The 24,229-nt window shown below is 41.8% G+C and overlaps 1 protein-coding gene across 1 annotated transcript in view; it reads right to left on the reverse strand.

Annotated features, from left to right (window-relative positions):
- The window catches only part of fbxw7 (F-box and WD repeat domain containing 7), a 67,126-nt gene that overhangs the window by 15,401 nt on the left and 27,496 nt on the right, over positions 1-24,229 (reverse strand). Inside the window, 1 exon segment of the mRNA XM_089007189.1 lies at positions 2,970-3,052. Coding sequence (XP_088863315.1) covers positions 2,970-3,052 — 83 coding nt within the window.

The following is a 24,229-nucleotide window of genomic DNA, read 5'->3' on the forward strand; positions in this document are numbered from 1 at the left end:
TCACACCCCCAATGAATAGTGCATTTTCAATTTGTTTCCATTTTTAAGGCACACCGGACTATATCAATACATGAAAAAAGTTTTCCAAATATAATATATAAATATATTGTCCATGTTAGCGCTTTGTTCCAGCTTCAACTGTAATTAAAGCGCTATATTAATGAATATGTATGTATTGTATTTTGGGCAGCCACTCCCATTTCAAGCTCAGATAACTCCAGACCCATATCATTTAGGAATTAACTCCTTTTTTCCAGATGAATGAAGAGAGTTCAAGGTTTCTAAAACTGTATTTTCCATATTTCAGGCACACTGAACTTATAGTTCAGTATGCCTGAACTTATATAAATCAATACTAAAATCAAAATCAATATCAATAAACCGCTATATAAATCAATGTATGTATTGTATTTTGTACAGCAGCCCCCTTTTCAAGCTCAGAAAACTCCAGACCCATATAACTTAGCAATTCAGTTATAAGTACCCTCAATGAATGAAAAAAATTCCAAATGTAATATATAAATATATAAAACTTTTCCAAATTCAAGGTACACCACATTATAAGGCGCGACAGTAGAGTCTGGGGTTTCACACTTCTTCTATGGGGGGAATTAAATGGAGTCAGTGGCTGTAGTTGCGAATAACTTCACATACAAGACCCACCGGCGTATAAGGCGCAGGGCCATCTTTTGAAGAAAATCAAGGCTTTTGGGTGAGCCTTATACATTGCAAAACACTGTAGCTTCATTATTGTCACAAGGACAGTGTGAAACTTCAATTTAAATGGCCGCTCACCGTCAGGGACATTCGATGGGGATCAAATGTTCACTTTTAGTGCATCGGTGTCACAACGCAAGAGTCGCAATGATTCAAAGGTCGGACTCGCGTTCGAGGTTTTTCAATTTTCTCGTATCTTTCTGTGCTAGCGCGTTTCGCACACCCTGCTGTGAAAATAGAGTGCATCAAGAGGGTCAATTTCATTATTGATTCATATTTAATGCGGCAGGATGGTGATACGCTGCTGGTTACACGGTCGTGTTTACACTCAAGTGTCTGTTGTGCGCCTCCGTGTATTTTTAATGGGGTAACATGCGCATCAAGTATTGATGGGCAACATCGGCGATGGCCGGCGGGAAAGCGTCATTCTATTTGAACATCTCCGCTTCGTTTCCCTTTTATGTATTTGGCGGCGAAAACTGGCGGCATGTTCAATATTTCATTTCTTTGGATGCCGGAAAGAATGTGAGATTTGGCAGGGTGAAGTGGAGGAAGCTCATGTTGGATGCTTGAGGTGATTGGCCCTGATATTGGAAGATGACATTCCTGTCTTTTCTGCCGACATTTGAAACAAAATCGCAGCCCGATTAGGTCATACAAATGTTTTCTGTCTATTATATTATTGTAATTTATTTTATTTGGATTCATTTAATTGTTACAATTCTTCTAAATTAATTAACTCATTGGCTGCCATTGAATTGAAACGTGGAGTGCCATTCCCGAATTTGTTTGGGTTTTGGTCTTTCTTGCAAAGGCGCCGATCAAGCGCTGGTCACACCTCTGGCAATGGTTTTTCCCTTCCACAAAGTATTTCCCTTTTTTCCATGTTAGCGCTTTGTTCCAGCTTCAGCTGTTGTTAAAGTACTATCTAAATCAATATGTCCAGTATCTATTGTTTTATATTTTGTACAGCGGCCCCCATTCCAAGCTCAGATAACTCCAGACCCATATAACTTTCCTTTTTTCTGATGAAAGAAGAGAGTTTAAGATAGACTAAAGTTTCTAATGCTGCATTGAATGTTTATATAGTCCTAAAACTCAATATTCTGTGGGTCCTGGAATGCAAGTGACAATGACAAAAACCCTGGCATTGGAGTGGACACATTCTTTGCACATCGTCTGGCAAGGAATGAGTTAATTACCATGTTTTCTGGAATATAAGGTGCACCTTAAACGAATTACAGATTTAAAAAACCTTTTACATATATCAGAATCAGAATCATCTTTATTGCCAAGTATGTAGAACAAGATTATTAGAAGGGGCATGTTCAATGAATGACATATTTTAAAACATTTTCCAAGGTGCACCGGATTATGAGGTGCATGGTCAGCTTTTGAAATGAAATACAGTAAAGTCTCGTTATAGCGATATTCTCGGGAGTCCGAAAAATATCAATATAACCGGGACTATCGATATATCCTACCCTGCGCGCATGTAATTTTCTCCTTGCGTGCATAGAAATAGTATCTTAATAAGCGGGACTATCGATATAACCGATATCGATATAACGAGACTTTACTGTATTTTAGGTGTACCTTATAGTGCAGAAAATACCATAATTTATCATTTTATGTCTGTTTACCTATTTATCTATGTATTGATTTGTTTATTTATTTGAGGTTTTTGGGGCAAAACTTATTCCCCTAACACATGGGGTATCCATTTTTTTGTCACAGGCCGCATTTGGGCGGGCCGTTACGACCGAAACCATATTATTATTCATTAAGTTACTATCATGAGGTTTTCGGGAAGAAAAAGAAAAAAAACTTTGACTTTATCTCGTATTTATCACGTATGAGAATTCAACATTTTGGTCGACGTTTTAGGATCATATAAGTTGGGTGATGGATTGAACATGGTTGTTTGGTTTTTGCGGGCCATGTAAAATGATGTGGCGGGCCAGATTTGGGCCTAAGGCCTTTAGTTTGACATTTTTGCGCTAACTGGTTCATATTGATAAATGTAAAAAAAAAAAAAAAAAACAGTATTTAGTCTGCAATTTTGTTCCGTACCACAAGAGGAGCTAACGCACAACTTATGTGTCCTCCAACCACACGTTCATCATTTGAGGCCAAACAGGGCCTTGTTCTTGAGCTTTTTCTGCACCATTCTACACAAAATCTGAAGTTGATTAGTGCAGGAAAGTAAAGTAAAAAAGTATATAATTCCTTTGTGTGTGGATGAAGCTCACCTTGGGTACTCTGGACCTTTGCAGGGCTTTTTTCCTGAAGGGAAAGATCGGACCTCGGGGCCATGGTCCAACTTTCTCTTCATCTAAGAAGGGAACAAAATGAGATAAGGAAACTGCTCGACACATTTAAAAACAGAAATTAAGCCTTTGTGGAAGAGAGAATAGTGAAAACAAAAAAATGGGAGCCGGTGTGTTTGGAATACTTTTGCTTTCAACTCCCGACAAAAGCAGAATTCTCGAGGCGGGTAAAAAGCAGGTCGTGCTGTCACACCACCTCAGCCCCTCCTGCTGCAAATGTGCTGCAGAATTGCCTCAAGACGTTGTTAGCATTGTGTCTGCAACTTAAGCATCTTTAAAATCTGCCAGCATCACATTCGGGCTAATGCAGAGACCAAGAAGAGAGGAGAGCAATAGATGGAGCGATCAAAGCTAATGAGATCCAAACGCAACAACAATCGCACTATTAAGGTACTCGTGTTAGCCTCAATCACTGAAAGGGACGGCTAGCTAGCAAGCTATCACAACAACTCCCAATGAAAATAAACATCTCAGAAATTTGAATGAGTTTTAGCGTTTATAAAACTTTAGTTTTGGTTCATTGTGTTTAGCTACATCGGCAAAAAGGCTATGTGACGCCGGCGCGAGCCCCAAATATCGAATTATACCAGACAGAAAAACACCGTTGCGGTTCATTATTTTGCGCCTGCATTGGATGCATAGAAATGATTGTCATAATACGGTCACAAGTGAAACAAACATTAAACTTGACTGTGGGAAAAATCTGTGAGGTCTGTTTGAATTAAAATGGAATGACAGCGCCCCCACCACCACCCCCTACGTTGCTTTTTCTGTTGTTTGTGTGAAACGCAGCATATTTGATGCCGTACAGTCTGGATCTGCGGAGGCTTGATAACGTCTCCTCTCCAGATTGGTCATTTAGTTTGTCTCTATAATTTGGATGGTTTCAGTACTTTTTTTCCTTCCTCAAAATCCCAAAGGGGTAGGCGGGGTGAAAGGGAGTGGGTGGTCTTTAATTAGAAACCAAACCCTTAAAATCCAGCCAACAACGCCGGCTATCAGTGACTGCGCCCATTCTTGCCTGCATCAAAAACAGGCACAGAATCAACGCGCTCAAAAGCGACGGCTGGGGGAGAAGCACGTGGACATGACTAGCACGCTAATGCGCCACACAACCCCCCCACCCCTTCACTACCCTCCCCTCTCCCAGGACATTAAGACTGTGATCTAAAGCACAATTGATGATTTCCTCCAACCGCTCACATGCGAAACGGCACTTTGAAAGAGCCCCCCCCCCCTCCAAGGCTGTGCGTTATTCATTCAGAGGGGTGTAACCTTTTGACAACAAACATGGCAACGGCAGAGGGAAAGGATTAAGAACGTTAAAAGCGAATAAGAAGCAAGTGTCGGCGGTCCGCGGGCTAAATGAATGCATCAAGGTGTGTCCACAGGGGGGGGTCTCCCCCTCACACCGGTCGTATTCCAATCAGAACCATTTCTAGAGCTTCCAGTGATTTTGAAATTATTAATGAGATCAATGAAGGATCTAATCTTTGATTTTAGATGCTTTATGTGGACACTACCAAAAAATGGAAATGGAAAGTTAGCTAGATGACTCACTTTTACTAACGGCTGAACTTCTTCCTGTTTACATTTTTTTTTGCAAACAACAATTAAAAGAAAAAAACAAACAAACAGTCATTGGCTTGTTGTGATGCAATTTTTGGTTGACGACACCCAAAAATGGAACGGAAAAGCCAACTGTGGGTGTGAAAACAGTCAGAAATGATGCTGATGGTTTGTATGTGTGTAGGGTTAAAGGTTATTTGCGTTGGTAAAGATAAAGTCAGCATAAGCCAACCACCAAGTTGTGATCTCATTTCAATGGCAGTTCAGTCGCCAAGGAGATCCAGGGTGTGTTTAAAATAAATGTCGGTGTGTGTGTGTGTGTGTATAAGGGAAGATCACAGAAAATGAAGGCGTGGAAAAGTAAAAAGCGGAAGCATGTAACAAGCCTCTTCTTGTGTGTGAAGATGAGAGCGTGAGATGGGAATGTGGACTAATAAGACTTTTTTTTTCAACGTATCCGGCACGGCAGATGGAAGCAGGGGAAACGTGACGGGATTTTAACGTTCTTGGATGGACGCGAAAAACCCTGCAGTGGTTCAAACAGCCGAATCGTTCAGTCGCTAACTTGTATGTTTTTTTTTCTTTTTTACATGAACTCATTCACTGCCATTCCCAAATGTATTCGGGAAATGAAAATATGACGTAGAGCACCATTCCCGAATTTGTTCGGGTTTTGTTTTTTCTTGCGGGGGGTGCCCAAAAAGCGCTGGTTAGACCTCTGGCAATGTTTTTTTCCCCTTACAGGAGTGGGCAACATTTCCCTTTTTCCCATGTTAGTGCTTTCTTCCAGCTTCAGCTGTTCAAGCGCTATATAAATCAATGTATGTATTGTATTTTGTACAGCAGCCCCCATTTCAAGCTCAGAAAACTCCAGACCCATATAACTTAGCAATTAACACGTTCTCTGATGAATTACGATAGTCTACGGTTTCTAACGCTGGATTGAATGTTTATGTAGTCATAAAACTCAATATTCTGTGGGCCCTGCAATATGAGTAAAAATGACAAAAAACCTGGCACTGAAATGGGCACATTTTTGCACATCATCTGGCAGTGAATGAGTGACCATACTCATCAACTCATCACCAATTTACATATTTTCCAAGTTTTAGATTAAAAAGAATAGTTCAAACAAAATTACAACCAGGCTTTTCAAACCAAGACGTCGATTTTCCTTTCTACAAGCAGTGCTGGCAGATTACCAGCGAGTGAACATTTCTTCGCTAGTTTATCGCTAACTTGATAACAACGTCTTTGCCGGAAAACATTGACATCAATGCTTATTAATTTAAAGCAAAAAAATGCCTTACAAAATGCACTTTTTTAATAAATACAACTTTTAACACAGATAAACTGACACAGTAACCCATTCTTCAGGTCCGAGCCTGGGGCAAATACTTCATGTCAGTGTGTGAGACACTCCGACGGGCAACAAATGACATACACGCGACACAACCGTCGCTGCTGCTTGTCGAGCCAATATTGTTCTGTTTCAAGATAGATAATGCAGACTTTTTTACAAGCAAAATATCTAAATAAAATAAAAATACATTTAGAAACCAAATGGTTGTCCGTGGTTGCTCTGAGCTTTGCAAAGCCGAAATGGTAATTAAAAAGACAACACAGTTTCAATATAATTATCACAGACGCCGAAACAGTCTCATTAAAATTGGACTTGTAAATCAAATAATACTCAGGGGTTGGGTCATTTGGGTTGTTGGTATGTTAAAACGTTACAAATACATGAACATATCCGAAGAAGAAATGCAATGGTCCGGGAGCATTTTTAGCTGTATTTTTTTAATAATAAATCTCTTAAACTACATTTAAAAGCATTGCTGTTATGATATGGATTCAACTGACCCATTTTCCCCTAAAATCTATGCAGACATTAGCGATTCCCAAACTTCTTTTTAAATGCTATTTTTTTCAGTAATTTAAGAAACTTTTTTGGGTGGAAAAAAGTACTCAATTTGATTTAGAGCGTGCTTTTCAAAATAAAATAGCTCATTACAACATTGTAGCATCCAGTCACTGCATCCGCGAATCAAACTCAAACGGGTCCACGCTGTGCACTCCACCCACTAGTTGCGAACCCCGAGAATATCTTTAACAAGGCGCGTCAGATCGAAGACGAAGTCCACCCGCATTTTCGCCATTAAAAAAAACATCCACTTTAGTGCCGTAGTCACCACCCGTCCTCGGCATGAAACCAACGTGTGCTTTTCGTGAGGCGATAACTCCAAATCGGCGTGATGACTATCCAAATAAATGCAACCGTGAAAGGGGAGTGAGGGGCTGTTCGCTGGGCTGCTAAAGCTCTGCGCCACGCCGCTCATCGTCCTCCGCAGTGACCAAGAAACCTGACCCACGAGTCACGCGTCATTTAAAAAAAGCTCCTAAAATAATATAAATAATAAACAAAATATATCGAGGCGCGGTAGCGACTCACTTTGTAGAAAATCATCTTCAAAGTGCCGTAGAAACCCATGGTGGCGATTTATTTTTTTGGAGCCGGCTGGTGTTTCCTTCCTGCTCAGTGACGCTGGCCGGAGTGTCGCGGTGCTTCTGCGGGGGTGAGAGCAGTGCTGTGGCGGCGTGGGGCCGGCGGCCGACTCGCAGGTAAATCCGACGCCGCCTCGAATGGGAACATGCTCGGGCAAGTCACCCTTTCGCCCGAGTCGATTTCAGTACACAACCCCCCACCCCTCGAGATGTCATCCAATTCAACGCGGGTGGATGGGGGGGGGGCAACCTCCCGAAGAAGAGCTCCACAGATTGGGCTCCGCGTCAGCGACGCGACGGTGGACCGGAGCTTCGCGCACCGCCGTGCGAGGCGGTTGTGGTAGGGAGGGTGATCACGGGAGGTGGGGAGGAGCGGAAAGTAGCGAGCAGGCGGCAGTGAGCGAGTGTGAGTCCTCGTCTGCCTCTGCTCACGCTGCGAAAACACGACTCCTCCGCGTGTGTCGTATTAGAGCCTCCCCAGTGGAGAGGAATGGTGCAGTCCGGCGTTGAACTGCCCCCCACCCCCTCGCAGGATTTGCATGCCTGCCGGATTGGAGGATGGACTCCTACCTGGTTTACCACTTGTTGCGCGTACCACGCCCTAAAACCCGCCCTTCTTTCCAACAAACACTGCTGTGTTTACACGAAAGAAATGAAGGGGGCGCGGTGGGACGGGGCATATTGTCACAGAACATAAAGCAAAGATGGCATTCACGTAGGTCATTCAGTTTTCCTTTTTCGGGCATTTTAACTCATTCACTGCCATTCGTTAATTGAAAATACGACAGAGCATTTGTTCGGGTTTTGTTTTTTCATGCTTCGGTGCCAATAAAGCGCTGGTCATGGCCTCTCAATGTTTTCTTTTCCACAAGGGGGCAGCATTTCCTTTTTTCCATGTTAGCGCTTTGTTCCAGCTTCAGCTGTTGTTAAAGCGCTACATAAACCAATATGTATGTATTACATTGTATTTTGGACAGTCGCTCTCATTTCAAGTTCATAACTCCAGACCCATATAATTTAGGAATTAGCTGTTTAATTAATTATTAAAACTATTTAGTTAATTAACTCTGATGAAAGAAGAGAGTGTAAGGTTTGTAACGCTGTATTGGATGTTTATGTAGTCCTAAAATGGAATATTCTGTGGGTCCTGAAATTCAAGTGACAATGAAAAAACCCTGGCACTGGAGTGGCCACATTGTTGCACGTCATCTGGCAGTGAATGAGTTAAAAAAAATGTCGTTTTGCCAAACATCTGGTTAGCCAGTGCGCACTTTTGTGATGCGAGCAAAAAAAAAAAAAACCTCCGACCCCCATGTCGATATGTTAGTATTTGTAAGATACATTTTTTTTGTACGAGTCACAAAGTCAGAATATGCTAACATACAGTCATATCACATTGTTGTAATTAAAAATAGCAAGCAATTTTGCTTCAAAAACTTTTTTACAATAAGACAGACCAAGACAAACTGGTCTATGTCCAAAAATGCACAGGCACAGAAAATTAGCCAAAGTTCATTTCAAAATAAAATTCAATTGATGAAAAAAACAGTCGGATTCTTTTACACATTGAGAAACTTGCGACAACTGCAGGAGCTTGTGTGTCAGTTTGTGCAAAAGAGAAAGAAAATGGTGACTTGTTTCCCTTTTTTTGGGCAGTCATCATGAGTACTTGTACTTAAGTCTATCGCAATGCCAATATTTGTCCAAGACTGCATCTCTTCACATTTGAATCAGATGTTTGTGCACCGAGGAGAGTCAACATCTTACAAACTTTCATAAACGCAGCAGAAATAAAATGGTGGAAAGCAGCCTGCCCGTGTCTCTTCATCTATCGGCGTAGTTTGTGTTGTTAGTGGCACCTGCTTATTTACACACACATGCAACCCAAAGGGCCAATATTAGTTTTTCGCTGTGGCAGGTGACAGTCGACGGACGCTTGAACACGTCACGCACCAGATGGCTTTGTCGCTATGACTACCGCCAGCCCAAAAGTAAAAAAAAAGTTTGGGACACTAAGGTTGCAATTTTGTTTTTGAAATGTTTACAATTTTTGTCTGATTTTCTATCTGAATATAAACTCATTCTCTGGCAGAAGATGTGCAAAAATGTGTCCACTCCTGTGCCAGGGTTTTTGTCATTGTCACTGGAATTCCAGGACCCACAGAATATTCAGTTTTAAGACTACATAAACATTCAAGACAGCGTTAGAAACCTTAGACCAGGGGTCGGGAACCTTTTTGACTAAGAGAGCCATAAAAATAAAATATTTAGAGATGTTTTTCAGTGAGAGCCCCACACACACACACACACACACACACACACACACACACACACACACACACACACACACACACACACACACACACACACACACACACACACACACACACACACACACACACACACACACACACACACACACACACACACACACACGCACACACACGCACACACAGAATGTATTATTGAAAATAACTTTGTAATAGTACTCACCATTGGCATGAATGGTTTTCCGTTCCTCATGATTGGTAAAAATTCAGCCAAACGATTGGAATGAAAGTCAACTTGCCAGGTCCATACGCGAAGTTACAGCTAGCTCGCTTGCACATGGCTCATTAGTTTCCACACTTGCTTTGTGCTGTCTCTCGCAGAAGTATATTGATGCTAACGTTAGCATGGGGCTTGTTAAAATGCCACTGACATTTGACTGTTTTATCGCTGGTATTGTTTCATTGCAAATTAGAATCAGAAACTTTTCTCTCCACAAAGGCAAATGCTCCGGTGCATTCAAGCTGAAGTGCACGCATCATTTTTTTTACTCGTCAGGCTTATTTAAAGGACAACCGACGTCTCCGGACAAGTTGTGTCCATAATTTGTAAAATGGCTTCAAATGACTTCTACTGAGCGTATTTTAATAAGATTCCACCGCATATAGCTATATTTTACGTTTTCAGACTCACGCTGAATATTCAGAAGTCTTGATTTTGAGTTGGTGACGAGTCCGTACGTGATGTCACTAAAGGAACGCCTCTGACCGAAAAAAAAGACGCATTGTAGCGGTCCTTCCATCACGTCAATGTATTTTGCTGTACATGTTTGGTCTGAGAACCATGTTGCACCCAAAAGCCGCCAGAGGAGGGAGTCCAAGCTCCATATGAGGAATTTATCAACCTGTGGAAGCGGAGGTGGCCACTGGAGGTCGCCATTTTGTGCCTCTTTTCAGGTGATCCATTGTTGCCCCAATGTTGCCTCAAAATGGCATGGAATAAATTCTTTAATCCATTGCAAACATATATGCTTTCCTCTTCAGAAATATTTGATTCATATTCATAACTGGATGTGTAACAATAAAGCATATTCTCCGAATCTGAAGCCATTGTTTGGATTCTCCAGCAATGCAAGACGTCTTGGCGTGACGTCACGAACTGGGGCGGGACTTTCTGAAAATGCCCAATTCGTAGCTCAATTTTTTGCAGATTTTGGACACTTTAAGTCATTTTTATTGGTGTTTTGCATTTCAATAAAAAGATCATACTGCGTGTTTTGGGTATTTTAGATGCGATAAAACGTTTTTCTGATATCAGTTAACAAACAAAAAAGGGACGTCGGTTGCCCTTTAAAGGGCCGTTTACCTGTTTCAACATGACGACCAGCATCATCCAATCAAGATTGCGTTTTCCGCTAACTGCAGCTCCAACAGGAAATGAACAGCGAAAAAGCGAGAATATGTATTTAGTTTTATCGGCGAGCCATATGCAATCATCAAAAGAGCCATAGGTGCCCGACCGCTGCCTTAGACTCTCTTCTTTCATCAGAAAAAAAAAAGAGTACATTCGTAAATTATAGGGGTCTGGAGTTCTCTGAGCTTAAAATGAGGGCATCTGTACAAAAAAATATGGTTTATATAGCGCTTCAACAACAGCTGACGTTGTAACAAAGCACTAACATGAAAAAAAGGCAAATGATGCGCCCTCGTGGAAGGGAAAAAACATTGCCAGAGGTCTGACGAGCACTTTATCGCCACCCAAGCATGAAAAAACAAAGCTCGAACAAATTCGGGAATGGCGCTCTAACGTCATATTTTAGATTCCTATAATTTAGTTAATTGATTATTATTATTTTTTATGATCCACAATACCAGAATTTGGTCAAAACAAGGTTGCACTCAGAGATTTGTGCGACAAAAAACAAACAACAAATTGTTTGTTTTTCACTCCGTTTCATTATGCAGTGGATATTAAATCTGATATCTTTGCTATGTATGTGAACATTGAAGCACTAAGTGATGCACCTCCGCTGAACAAGCAAGACGGATTCTGTCCCAAGCGACTCTACTCGATACGAAATGGCCGCATTGGCTCCAAATTGGAGTGTCCAAATGACTGGTGATAATTGCTAACGCTGACCTCTGCCCGCCTATTTATTTTCTCCGCAGTCCACCGATGTCGCACGAGAGATAGCGCTTAGCTCTCGCCTTCATTTCCTTTTCTTACCCGACCCCTTCAAACATGAACACGGCGGTCGCGTGGGTGGCTGTGCGAGATGTTAATTCAACTCCACGCAGACGATGCTCCATTATCCTTCGCCCATTGCCATGATTCATCATTTCCTTATTCATCAACCCCCCGCCCCCATTCCACCTCCCGCTTTGCATCTGCCATGTTTGGAAGGAGGCTCACACTTCAGCTTGTTTTATTATTTGGGATCCATTCAAAAGGGGACCCCCTTTATTCTCCCCCTGCCCCTCAACAGAGGACAATTGCACAATGACGAGCTCCCGTTTAGTGACGCGTCGCTGCCCGAGAGGTATTCCGGCCTCAAGTTCACCGCCAGGCCTTAAACATTAGCTTGAGCGAGATCCAATTCTTCACGGCAAGTTGGAAGGTTTCCCACCGGCACGATTTGGGACGGCAAGAACGGCTTGCCATCTCTCGTTCGACAGCTGTTTTGCTTACTGCGTCACTGAACGACTATTCCATTGATTTTTTTTGGTAACTCATTCACTGCCGGACGATGCGCAAAAATGTGTCCATTCCAGTGCAAGGGTTTTTGTCATTTTCACTCAAATTGCAGGACACACAGAATTTTAGGATTTCAACGTAAAAAACCTTAAACTCTCTTCTTTCATCAGGAAAAAAGAGTTACTTCCTAAATTATATGGGTCTGGAGTTATATGATCTTGAAATGAGGATGGCTGTACAGAATACAATACATACATATTGATTTACATAGCACTTTAACAACAGCTGAAGCTGTAACAAAGTGCTAACATGGACAAAAGGCAACTGTTGCCCCCTTGTGGAAGGGAAAAACATTTCCAGAGGTCTGAGCAGCGCATTATCAGAACTCCCCGCAAGAAAAAAAACCTGAACAAATTCGGGAATGGGGCTCTGTGTCATATTTTCAATTCCCGAATAAATTCGGGAATGGCAGTGATTGAGTTCAGATCCATTTATTTATTTGTTTGTTTTTTGGGGGGAGGGGTACCTCGGCCATACCTGCCAAATTCCATGTAAGGGTTCTGAAATTTGGTCTCAATTTAGAATCAGAATCAGAAAACCTTTGTTCGTCCCACAATGGGGAAATTTGCAAACAACAAAATGCCACTTTATCTGTACTATGGATTATTGATTTGCATAACCATATCTTCCACATATTCCTACGCCATCGCAGTAATATCATTAAAATACTTTTTAGTGACACTTGTCTTTTTTGAAGGAGAGTAAGTGACCCACAAAAAAAGGCAAATATTTGAAGCCGGGTGTCGTTAGCTGTCGTCGGAGCACAGAACAGCTTTGATGCATCAGACAAGACGGCGGTGCGAAAAGGCCACCTCGTCGCCCAACCTTTACACAGCACATTGGAATGCCCGGCATGCAGGAGAGGCCGCGCCGTGGCCTTTCAATGGGCCGGCCTCTTCTTTGTCGCTCTCCTTCTGGCCTTTTTGTAAAGCCTTAAACCCCCCCCCCCCCCCCCCCCCGCCCCCCAACCCAACACCCCCCTCCCCGTTACTTGAACGACTACAAATCAAAACCTTAATCGCACCGGTCACACCTACATAAAAGCCAGCAAAGCAAGTTGGGTGATCCTTTCACGCGGCAGAGGTGATGTGGAAACGCTCATTAACAGAGCAGCGAGGTCGGACGGCTTCTGGGAAATTACCAATGCTAACGTTTTTAGCTTTAACACACATAGCCTGCAGCTAATCCTCGGAAATTATGCACTCCTGAAAGAATAGCCTTCGTGTTTTAGGAATAAATGAACATTTCTTAACCCTTCAGGCGACCTCTAAATGTATTTTAACTAATTCACTGCCAGACAATGTTCAAAAATATGTCTACTCCAGTGTCAGGGTTTTTGTCATTTTCACTCAAATTCCTTCAGGACCTATGGAATATTGAGTTTGAGGACTAAAACATTCAATGTGGCGCAAGAAATTTGAGCATCTCTTCTTCCATCAGAAAAAAAAACATATATGGCTCTGGAGTTATCTGATCTTGAAATGGGGGTGGCTGTCCAAATCCAATACAATACACATTGATTTATATAGTGCTTTCACAACAGTTTAAGCTGTAACAAAGCGTGAACATGGACAAAAGGAAAATGCGGCCCACTTGTGGAAGGGAAAAAAAACGCCAGAGGTCTGACCAACGCTTTATCGGTTTCGCTGTCCTCAAAGACTACTGGATTTGGATTTTTAGCTTCCATGTTAAATAGTTGATTGTTAGAAAAAAATACCCTTAAAATCTCAGCAAACTGTTGTGATGAACCACAACAATAAATACAATTAATCGGAATCCGCCATCTTTGCTGAGTACGAAAAATCCACCGTCCATTAATGTGGCATAAGGCAAATAGTCCGAAATGATTCTCACATATATGCCTGCAAACATGCGTGGGGGGAAGGTCTTGGCTCATTTTATCATCTTATATTGACAGAGGGATCCACGTGGGAGGAGGTACAAATGTTTTGGGGAAACAAGGTGATAATTTCAAAGGGTTCAAAGTCAGAACGACCCTCCCAGGGAAAACCACAACTCAAAATGTAGCTTGTGACCAAAAATGTTCTCGAAAGGTCAGTACGCTTTAAAAAAGATATATCAAAAATTCAAATAACAATAGGACACTGTTAGCAAAGCCAGCTTCCCATGCATTATATCTTCACATTCTACGGAAAGATGTCAAACGTAAGGACCGGGGGCCAGTTCCGGCCCGCCACATGATTTTATGTGGTCCGCGAACGCAAAAATTAAACATGTCAAGCATTAAGACGACTGCTAAAATTGACTGCAATATTTTAATTTCTACATTTCTTATTACCAAAGTCCCCATTACACAAATGTAACAATTGTTCAATAAAAAATAGACTTATTCATATGTTTTCATAGGCATAACGGAACTCAAAATTAGTTCGACACCTCTGTTCTACAATGTTATTATTGTCCCGTTACGATGCGAGGCTTTTGCAAGTGGTTGCGGTTTGAGCCATTCACAACCTATTGTGGTATTTAAGGGAGGTGGGAGTTATGGAAATGTGTCCACGATGCGCCTGGTGATTCCTGGCAGGGTCATCAACATTTACACAGGCATGCATAAGCCCCTCTTTAATCATGGCAAATTACACACGTTGCTTCGCCTGCTGGCTGTTGACTTTGAAAATGATGATCCAAAAAGCAACGGAGAAAAAAAAACATATTTCGAAACGTTTTGATAACCTTGCCTTGACCTCCGGTTCAATCTCGCTCACTTTGAAGTTTCACATACTGTATTTTTACAACCAAAAAACACACATTAAAGTCTTGCGGCTGACTTGCCGAGTTCCAAAATCTGAGAATGGGTGGATAGAATTTGGAAACATACCGCAGCATATTTGTGAAATTAATGATTCCAACTCGAATGATGCTTTGAGCAAGGTTTGGGAAATATTACGGGTGTTTATCAGCGGCGAAAACGGATCAGAGTGAAGAGGGCAGGTGACTTATGTTGATGTCCGATCAAATTCCAGCTAGCGATTGGGTGCGTTTGATCTCGTTTAGATGCGTCGCTCATAAAGCTAAAGGGTTCTTGTCAAAACGTGCCCCCTCCAACCCCCTGTTTTGAGATTAGCGCTATCTCTGATGGGCCACCGACAGAGCGGCTGATTGAAAATGCAGCCTGACTCGACTTGAAATGACATTATATGGCCACCAGGGGAGTGCACAGGTGAAAGAAGAGATGACGAGTCAAGCAAGGTGGAGCATGGGAAAATGGGAATGTCTTTGTCAGACATTTTGTTTTTTTGAGGAGGGGTGAAGTAAAATGATGCAACGAGCCGCAAGTATCACAAAGACGATAAACGGGAATGATGCAATGGCTACAAACACGTTTGGGAGAATACGCTGAAACGATTCGTCTGCTGATTGTGGCTGATGAGAAAGCTTGCATTTTTTAAACAACGGGAAGAGACAGGAAGTGTGACTTGTTCGTGGGAGAGCCTCGCGTTTGTTCTGTAAACAGCCCCAGGCTAGCAGATGTCACGGCTTGCAATAGTTTGGAACGAGATCCGGATTGTGAACTCGTTTTAACTCATTCACTGCCATTCACAAATGTATTCGAGAATTGAAAATATGACGTGGAGCGCCAATCCCGAATTTCTTCGGGTTTGTTTTTTCATGCTTGGATGATCCCTTTCAGCCGACACAGAAATGAAATATTTCCTTCTAAAAATGTTTTGTAAGTGACATGGCCATCACTGGACAACCACATTGACCAGCCGGTGAAAGGAGCGGACAAGTAATTTACAGTATTTTCTTCAACGAATGACATATTGAAAAACCCTTTTCTATACATAAGGTGCACCGCATTATAAGAGGCACCTTCAAAGAATGACATATTTTAAAACGTTTTCCATATACTGGATTATGAGGCGCATGGTCATCTTTTGAAAAAAATCTTTTCGTTTAGGTGCGCCTTATAGTGCAGAAAATACTACAATCAATAAAGAAATCAGAGCCATTTTTTTCAGCTTGCGTTAGCGATAACAGCGAGTGAGCTTACACCACAACAAAACAAAAACAAAAACAAAATGTAACCATCTTTCCGTCAACTGCAGTCTTTCCATCCCCAATCGTGTTTGCGGCACAAACTGTGCTCCTACAGCCGTGAATGCCCACACGCCAAGAGTACACATCAGGCGCTGTCTTCCTACCTCGTATCGAAAAACAAATACGGGGTCAGTACGACGGCGGGCAGGTTTGAATAGAGTTTGTAGGAGGTGCTGTTCATTCAATTTTTAGCTCAGACACCACAAACAATAGAAGAATGCGCACGCTATCATAATGCACCACCAATTTCCAGACATCGCTGAATTTCTCATGGCCTTTTTTTTGCTCAGCACTTATTTTAGTTCTGCATAAGAGTAAAAACAAAGCCGGTTCAACGAGGGGGAAGGAGAAAAAAACAAACTTCAACAATATAAATGTGCGGTTTTTGTCCCTGACCGCCATGACACTTAATCTCAGCGCACAACGGTTTGGGAATCCCTGGGCTAAAGCAAGCTAAGCAGGATTTATGGAGCGGCTGCCTCACCGAGGCAGCAGATGGCGTGGAAAAGGGGAAAACACGCCCTTCTATTTCAATAATGCAGTCTCGATAGCATTCAGAGTCCACTTTTAAATCGCAGGTGGGCAGAAACACAAGTTGATCTTGGTAAGAAAGCAGGAAGTGGCCAAATCAAAATTAAAATGGCTGCTTTAAAACAAAATGGCTGACTTGCGTGGTCTTTTTAGATATGGCTTTTTGAGACCAATAAGCGATAGTGACCTGGTGGGCATATTTGGAAGTACTTGAGGAAGAAGCCAGGAAGTAACAGTTTGGGTGGTTGGTCGCTAGCTGCTAGCACCCGGAACAACTAAACTTTTTATTTATTTTTAAGCTTAGTTTCTTGATTTACTTTTTTTTGGGGTGGGCTTATTCATGATCACAATCAATCAAATTTCATGTTCAGTGAAATTAGTTTCAAGGGCTAAATTTTCTAATTTGAGCCAAAATGACCACTTTAAACCAAAAAAATAGTCGACTTTTTTAATAGATGGGTTATTTTTCATGCTTGGATGATCCCTTTCAGCCGACACAGAAATGAAATATTTCCTTCTAAAAATGTTTTGTAAGTGACATGGCCATCACTGGACAACCACAAGATGGCGTCTTGATAGATTGACCTGTAAAAAAAGATACTTGGAGCTGAATTATGAAAATTTGTAGTGCTATGGAACGAAAACAGCCGTTTAACACAATATTGGGGGAGTTCGTACTTTATTTATTCAATTATTGTTGGTGGGTGATTTCTCATTGAACTCATTCACTGCCAGACAATGTGCAAAAATGTGTCCACAGGACCCACATAATATTGAGTTTTAGGAGTAAACATTAAATGCAGCGCAAGAAACTCTATTCTTTCATTAGAAAAAAAACGACTTAATTCCTAAATTATATGGATCTGGAGTTATATGATGTAGAAATGAGGGTGGCTGTACAAAATACAATGCAATACATACATTATTTATTGATATAGCGATTTAACAACAGCTGAAGCTGTAACAAAGCACTCACATGGAAAAAAGGCAAATGCTGCCCCCTTGTGGAAGGGAAAAAACATTCTCAGACGTCTGAGCAGCGCATTATCAGAACTCCCCGCAAGAAAAAACAAAACATGAACAAATTCGGGAATGGCGCTCTACGTCATATTTTCAATTCCCGAATAAATTCAGGGAATGGCAGTGAATGAGTTCAGATTTATTCATTTGTTTGTTTGTTTTTTGGGGGGGTACATCGGCCATACCCGCCAATTTCCATGTCAGGGTTCTGAAATTTGGTCTTAACTTACAACAAAATGCTGACTCCTGAGAGTTTGACAATAGGGAAAGCCTCCAACTGTGACAAGGGTTAGCGTTGGCCAAAGCAGTGGGGAGGGTGCAGCCCGTTACACCCAATCCGAGTCACGGCACTATAAATGATCTGCGCCCGTGATAGCAACCATGCGTCTGGTAACACATCCGGTAAAGGGCAGCTGTATGGTAATGTGCACGAGAGGCCGGAGGGTTGGGAGGCAGACGATACGAACAAGGGGACTCCTTCACACCTTGGGGTGGCTTGGCAGATTACACATCCCGGAAATAAACAAAAGGCGGCAGCTAATGTTGATGCAGTGAGTTTTGGGGGAGGCACTGATTTCAAATAATGTCGAGTCATCGCGCTTGAGGTTTGAGAAACGGGATGTCAGCTCACCTCATGAGAACCCAAGTTGCACTCCAGTCTCGTTTGTGGAGTTTGTTGGGTCCCCACCCCCACCCCAACACCATTTTTTTAAATGTGACAACTACTGCAGCTACACTGCTTTTTATTTCCCTCAGGCAGCACGAGAGCAGTCAGCCTGACTGATGTCAGACATTTGAAAGTGGAAGCGAGCGCCGGGCGGGAGCGCCAAGCAGACTCAAATCAAATCAATACGTGAACAGGCCAAGCGAGTCGCCGAGCGAGTGGCCGATCTCATCCCAGACGCCGACGGGATGACGGAGGACAGCCAGGGGCGTGGACAACAGAGGAGGACCCTGCTCAGCTAGCCCCGTAACGACCCCCCCTCATCTGTAAACTTGTTGCCAGGCAACAAGAGTCTCTCCACGTTGGACCTCCAGGCTGCAGCGAGCGCTACTGGACTTATCCGGGGATAACGCTCCAGCTTGCTGTTTATGGCGGCGTGCACGGCTGGCAATTTAGTGAAGACGTTTAACAGATAGTGCTGATTAAGGCTTCAATTTCATGGGGATAACTGCCCCCCCCTCCCAACAGCCTCCTCCAACCACTCTTCTCCAAAGACCAAAGATAAGATTTCATGCTGCTATTTCATGCCCCAACAGAGGGGAAACAATATTTGAAGGAAACTGAATGAGTGTCTTAAAGAGTATCGGCGGACGAGCTTTCCGCCCGCGAATCAGACGATAAAACGGCTTAATTGTGATGTGCGGTACGGCAAAGCGGAATTTAGTAACAAGTGATCGGGGGTTAGGGGGAAAGTTTGTCGGCCGAGTTTGTACATTTGGGGCGACATCGGCATATACATTTTTCGAAAGAAAGTATTTCCTCATTTGGGGCAGCGAGTTGGGGTTGATTTCGGCTATTTGCCTCTCCTAGACCAAAAAAAATGGAGTCAATAAATTTTGGAAAACAAGGCAGATTTTGCAGAGGACAAAGAATATACCTGCGGGTATTGTTAAATTATCTATTTAGATGTGTTGCTCCACCATGTGTGCTCAAAAGCAAACTGCTTCTAAAACTGTGAGAGTAGCGGCTAATCGTAGAATGTTAGCATGCTAACATTACAGTGTTTGTGGCGGTTTGCACAGCTTGTTAGCGTAGCGCAAAGCAAGAGTTTTTTTTTACAAATAATGTGTGCTCAAATCCAACTGCTTCTAAAACTGTGATGGAAGATAACATCAGCATGTTAGCATGCTAACATTAAAGTGTTGGTGGCGTTTAGCACCGTTTGTTAGCATAACATGAGTCAGGCTTTTTTCAACTCATTCACTGCCATTCCCGAATTTATTTGGGAATTGAAAAAAAGCATGACGTGGAGCGCCATTCCCCAATTTGTTCGGGTTTTGTTTTTTCTTGCGTGGGGTGCCGATAAAGCACTGGTTAGACCTTGAGCAATGTTTTTTCCATTCCAGAGGGGGCAGCATTTCTGTTTTTTTTCCAGGTTAGTGCTCTGTTATGGCTTCAGCTGTTGTTAAAGTACTATATCAACCAATACGCATGTATTGTATTGTATTTTGTACAACCACCCCCATTTCAAGCTCAGATAACTCCAGACCCATATAACTTAGGAATTAACTCTTTTTTTCTGATGAAAGAAGAGAGTCTAAGGTTTCGTATGATGAATGGAATGTCGTCCTAAAACTCAATATTCGGTAGGTCCTGCAATTTGAGAGAAAATGACAAAAACCCTGGCACTGGAGTGGACACATTTGTATGAATGAGTTAACAAGGCATGGTAAAAAGAATGTATTTTTTAATGAAAAACAACTTTGTGACACATTATACAAAGACTTGTCTTTTTTTTCTTTTAACTTCAGCAAAAGACCTTGATCAGTTTTAAAAATCAAACATGGCCTTTGAGTGTAAAAGTTTTCACCACCTTGTTTTGAAGTGCGCTTCTTCGGGAATGTTGATGAAAAGAATTACATTCACTATTTTAGATTGTTGGAACATCTCTTTTTGAAATAAAAAATGGATGCGCTAACAAGGCAGGAGTTCTTTGCAGCTGTCTTCTGGCTACCGAGCAGAAGTAAATACTGGCTGGCTACGAGGCTCTTCGTTGGGCCCGGTGGGCTTTTGCTCCCTCCACCTCACCGCAAATTTAAAAAAAGTGAGAGAGAGTGAAAGAGAGAAAGACCAGGCAGACTATATCAGCACTTCGTGCACTCTACTGAGGCACGTTGATGTGGTGAGAGGGCGTGAAGGAAAGGAGGCCCGGTAGAACACCGGGGGGAGATGAAGCGTGAAGCGCGCGCTTGGGTGCTCGAGGAGCTTCAAGCTTATGCGCTGCACACGAGGAACACAACCGAATCATGAGGCAACAACACCGGGCCTGGACCACGTACGACACAACCATGAAACCGTTTTTATATCAACAACTATATATTGGTTGAATTATTCAGCCCAAACAAACCACATTCGCATGCCGCTAATCAATATTGTTAGCGAGCAGGCTAGCTTAAATAAATCAAACTGATGTGACGTCCCCACACGGGCAAACAAATATGTAAGCACTAAACGCCAACGAAGATGAATATATATTATTCACGAGTTCATGTGAACAACAACAGCACAATGAAGCAAGCTGCATCTAAAGTAACATTTACCGATTCGGCCTGAGTATAAAATTAGTAAAAAAGTTCCAAAAGAAAAATCAGCCAATGTGAATTTGTGAAAACCAAACTGCCAATAATAATAATAATAATAATAATAATAATAATAATAATAATAATAATAATAATAATAATAATAATAATAACAAATTAGGAGTTTCCTACTTTAGCATAGCACTAAGACAACATACATTGTTGTATATATATTCTGTATAATAATGCTGCCTTAATGGCCTGCTGTTATCCCAAAAGCGAGATTAAGGGCACTTCGAGCTCGACTCTTTGCCAAGTTGGGTAAAAAAAATACATGAAGCAATACTTCTTTAAGGACAAATACGTTTATTGAGCGGCAGGTGAAAACCGGCCTGAGTCATGTTACTAAATATAGAGATAAGTGCGAGGGCGGGTGGACTGCCAGTGGAGGCCAACGGACAACGAAGCGGATGATTCTTGAATGAAAGCGTCTTTCCGTTTAGATCCTCTTTCAACAATGGCTTTTCTGCTCAAATAAACATTCGGGATGATGAGGCTTCGGACAGCATCATAAAAATTGGCATTGTTAAACTGTCATGGCCGATAAAAGGCATTTTATGACAACCGTTGCCTTTTTTTCTCCGATGAAATTATAGGATGTGGAGTATGTCGTCAGACTTTGAGGACGTGCTCGAAGCTTTAACGACTCCCAATGTTACCCTGACTTACATGCTTCATGTGTTCAGTGGCTGAAATTGAAGATAATTCAAGTTGAGGTGTTTTCAACAACCGTATAGGCCGTGCCACCTTGATGCTAAAACACAATGGGAAAATCCATAGACAAGTGGGCAAACAATTAGCATCTGGGTCGGGGTTGGCACTTTAAGCAACGGACATTTTAGCGCAAATTGCGTGCCGACAAATTTGACAGATCTTCGATTGACCCTCGTTACAACGTACACCAAGAGATATAATGAGTGTCGCTTATAGCGTTACAAACTGTACTTTGTAGTCACCATTTTCAACAAAATGAGGCACCAACTACGATGTACCAGTCAATATGCAGGTTTATAGGTGGGAAAATGAACATTATAGACATGTTATTTAAAAATATTAGTTAAAAATTATTTCATAGGAATGAAACTAACTAATGTTCCGGCTTCATCTCAAAAAAACATTGTCAGGAAATGTTAACCGCCATAGGAAATATAATTCGGTTTATAAATGAAGTTCGCATGATGAAGGTGTTTGTTATAAGCAAAATCAGCAAATGTAAAATGAATTACATGGACATGTCACTAATCCTATACATATATTCTTGATCGTCCACAAATAACAACAAAAAATAATGCGGGTGAGAGAGGAGCAGTGTCACCAATACAATTTTGTGCATCTGTCGACCATCTCCTCTTATTTTATCAAGCATGTGTATTGCAACAAAGGCTGAGAACACAAAAATTTGCATCCTGTTGAAACGCAATCTCTTCGTTCAGTCCACAAGATCGTCCGCAGAAAGCAGCTAACATGCTAGGATGCTAACGTGCTGAAAAGCTAACACAGATTTCATATACACCTCTCAAATCAAATCAACTATGCTTGACTGAAGAGCACTCATCTACCCCCGACCTCCTCACAAGTCAAACTTTTACACTATTTCCTTTGATTGATCTTCAACAACGACCTTGTGACGAGTCATCCAAGGATGCCCGAAACGTTTGCACCCTAATATTAACATGCGAAGGACTCTTTCAAAGTTACTTAATAGCGCGCCTTGAGAGTACACTCAAGTGGAATATTTACTCAAGTTTTCAGATGGGAGGCTGTGAATGTGAGGGGGCGATTGTGCTTGACGCACATCTAATCAGTACAAATCTTACTTTGGGAGACTCAAATAAAGGAGACACACATGATGGGTGCTTGCTAAGTGGCTGCAATTGCACAAAAAAGGACCACATAAGTAGACACGTACAGCCACCATATGCCAGTGAAGATTTCCGTCTTGAAACTTGAAGGACGAGCACAGAGCGCTCTAATGTTATGTAATGTCTCACTGCGAGACTAATAAAGGCAAATCCAATCCAATCCAATCCAATGTTGAGGACACACTGCCCCCTGGAGGCGAAAATTAGATATTTAGAACCTCTGAATTAAGTAGAGTGATGTACTAGGAGAATCTGAAATGACAAAACTGTAGACAAAAGGGATGTAATTTTGTTATACATGCACATCTAAGGGGGAAGGATTTCAAAATAAATTGTTGGTAGCAAGACAAGGATGAGAAGGAAAAAAATGTGAGGGGTTTGTGGTGGCGATGCCAACCAGGTGCAAGTATAACATTATTTACATATGATTATACATAATCACTAACTCTAGATCCAGCAGACCCTGTGCTGGAGCAACATGTACATGATAGATGCTTGGCCCATATGCAAATGTTTATACAAATGATATATTAGATATAATCAACATATTCATGCTTTTTACTTGAGACATTTTGAGTTTTACCCATTAAAACATATGTATTGGAATTCATCTCGTCACACCACATAATGAAATTACTGGGCTCACATTCCATTCTTGGAATTTTCAGGTATGAGTGGATAGGATGCCAAATGTTAAGAGATTTTATATTACAAACAAATAGATGGCGAGATATCGAGATAGAAACACAGCTAGCGAGCTAGAAACATAGCTAGCCGGCAAAAAACACAGCTAAGCGAGCGAGACACATAGCTAGCGAGCTAGACACATAGTTAGCAAGCTAGACACATAGCTAGCGAGCTAGACACATAGCTAGCGAGCTAGACAGGTAGCGAGCCAGAAACATAGCTAGCGGGCTAGCGAGCTAGTTAGCTGGAGAGCTTGATAAATAACGCCATTGGGTATTAAGCAACGAATTACACAGACTTATTGTCACAAATATATGGAGTCGGTCCAATTTCTGGTACATTTTTGACAGGCCATGACTCAAAAGTACTTCACGTCATACCCTAATATTGATTGATAGTTAACCTGTGACATTTAATAAAAAAATGACTTCATTTCTTGCCCATACAGTGGGACCTTGGTTCACGAACTTAATTGGTTCCCAGACAGAGTGTGTAAGGTGAAAAGTGTGTATCCCAAGAATTAATTTCCCATAGGAAACCATTAAAATGAGAATAATCCATTCCCAGGTCCCCATAAAACATAAATTTCTACTTTCTAATTTTCTAAGCCTTAAAACTACA

This window comes from Hippocampus bargibanti, linkage group LG10 (genome assembly GCF_051943395.1).
Source record: "Hippocampus bargibanti isolate YZ-2025 linkage group LG10, ASM5194339v1, whole genome shotgun sequence".
Taxonomy (NCBI): Eukaryota; Metazoa; Chordata; class Actinopteri; order Syngnathiformes; family Syngnathidae; genus Hippocampus; species Hippocampus bargibanti.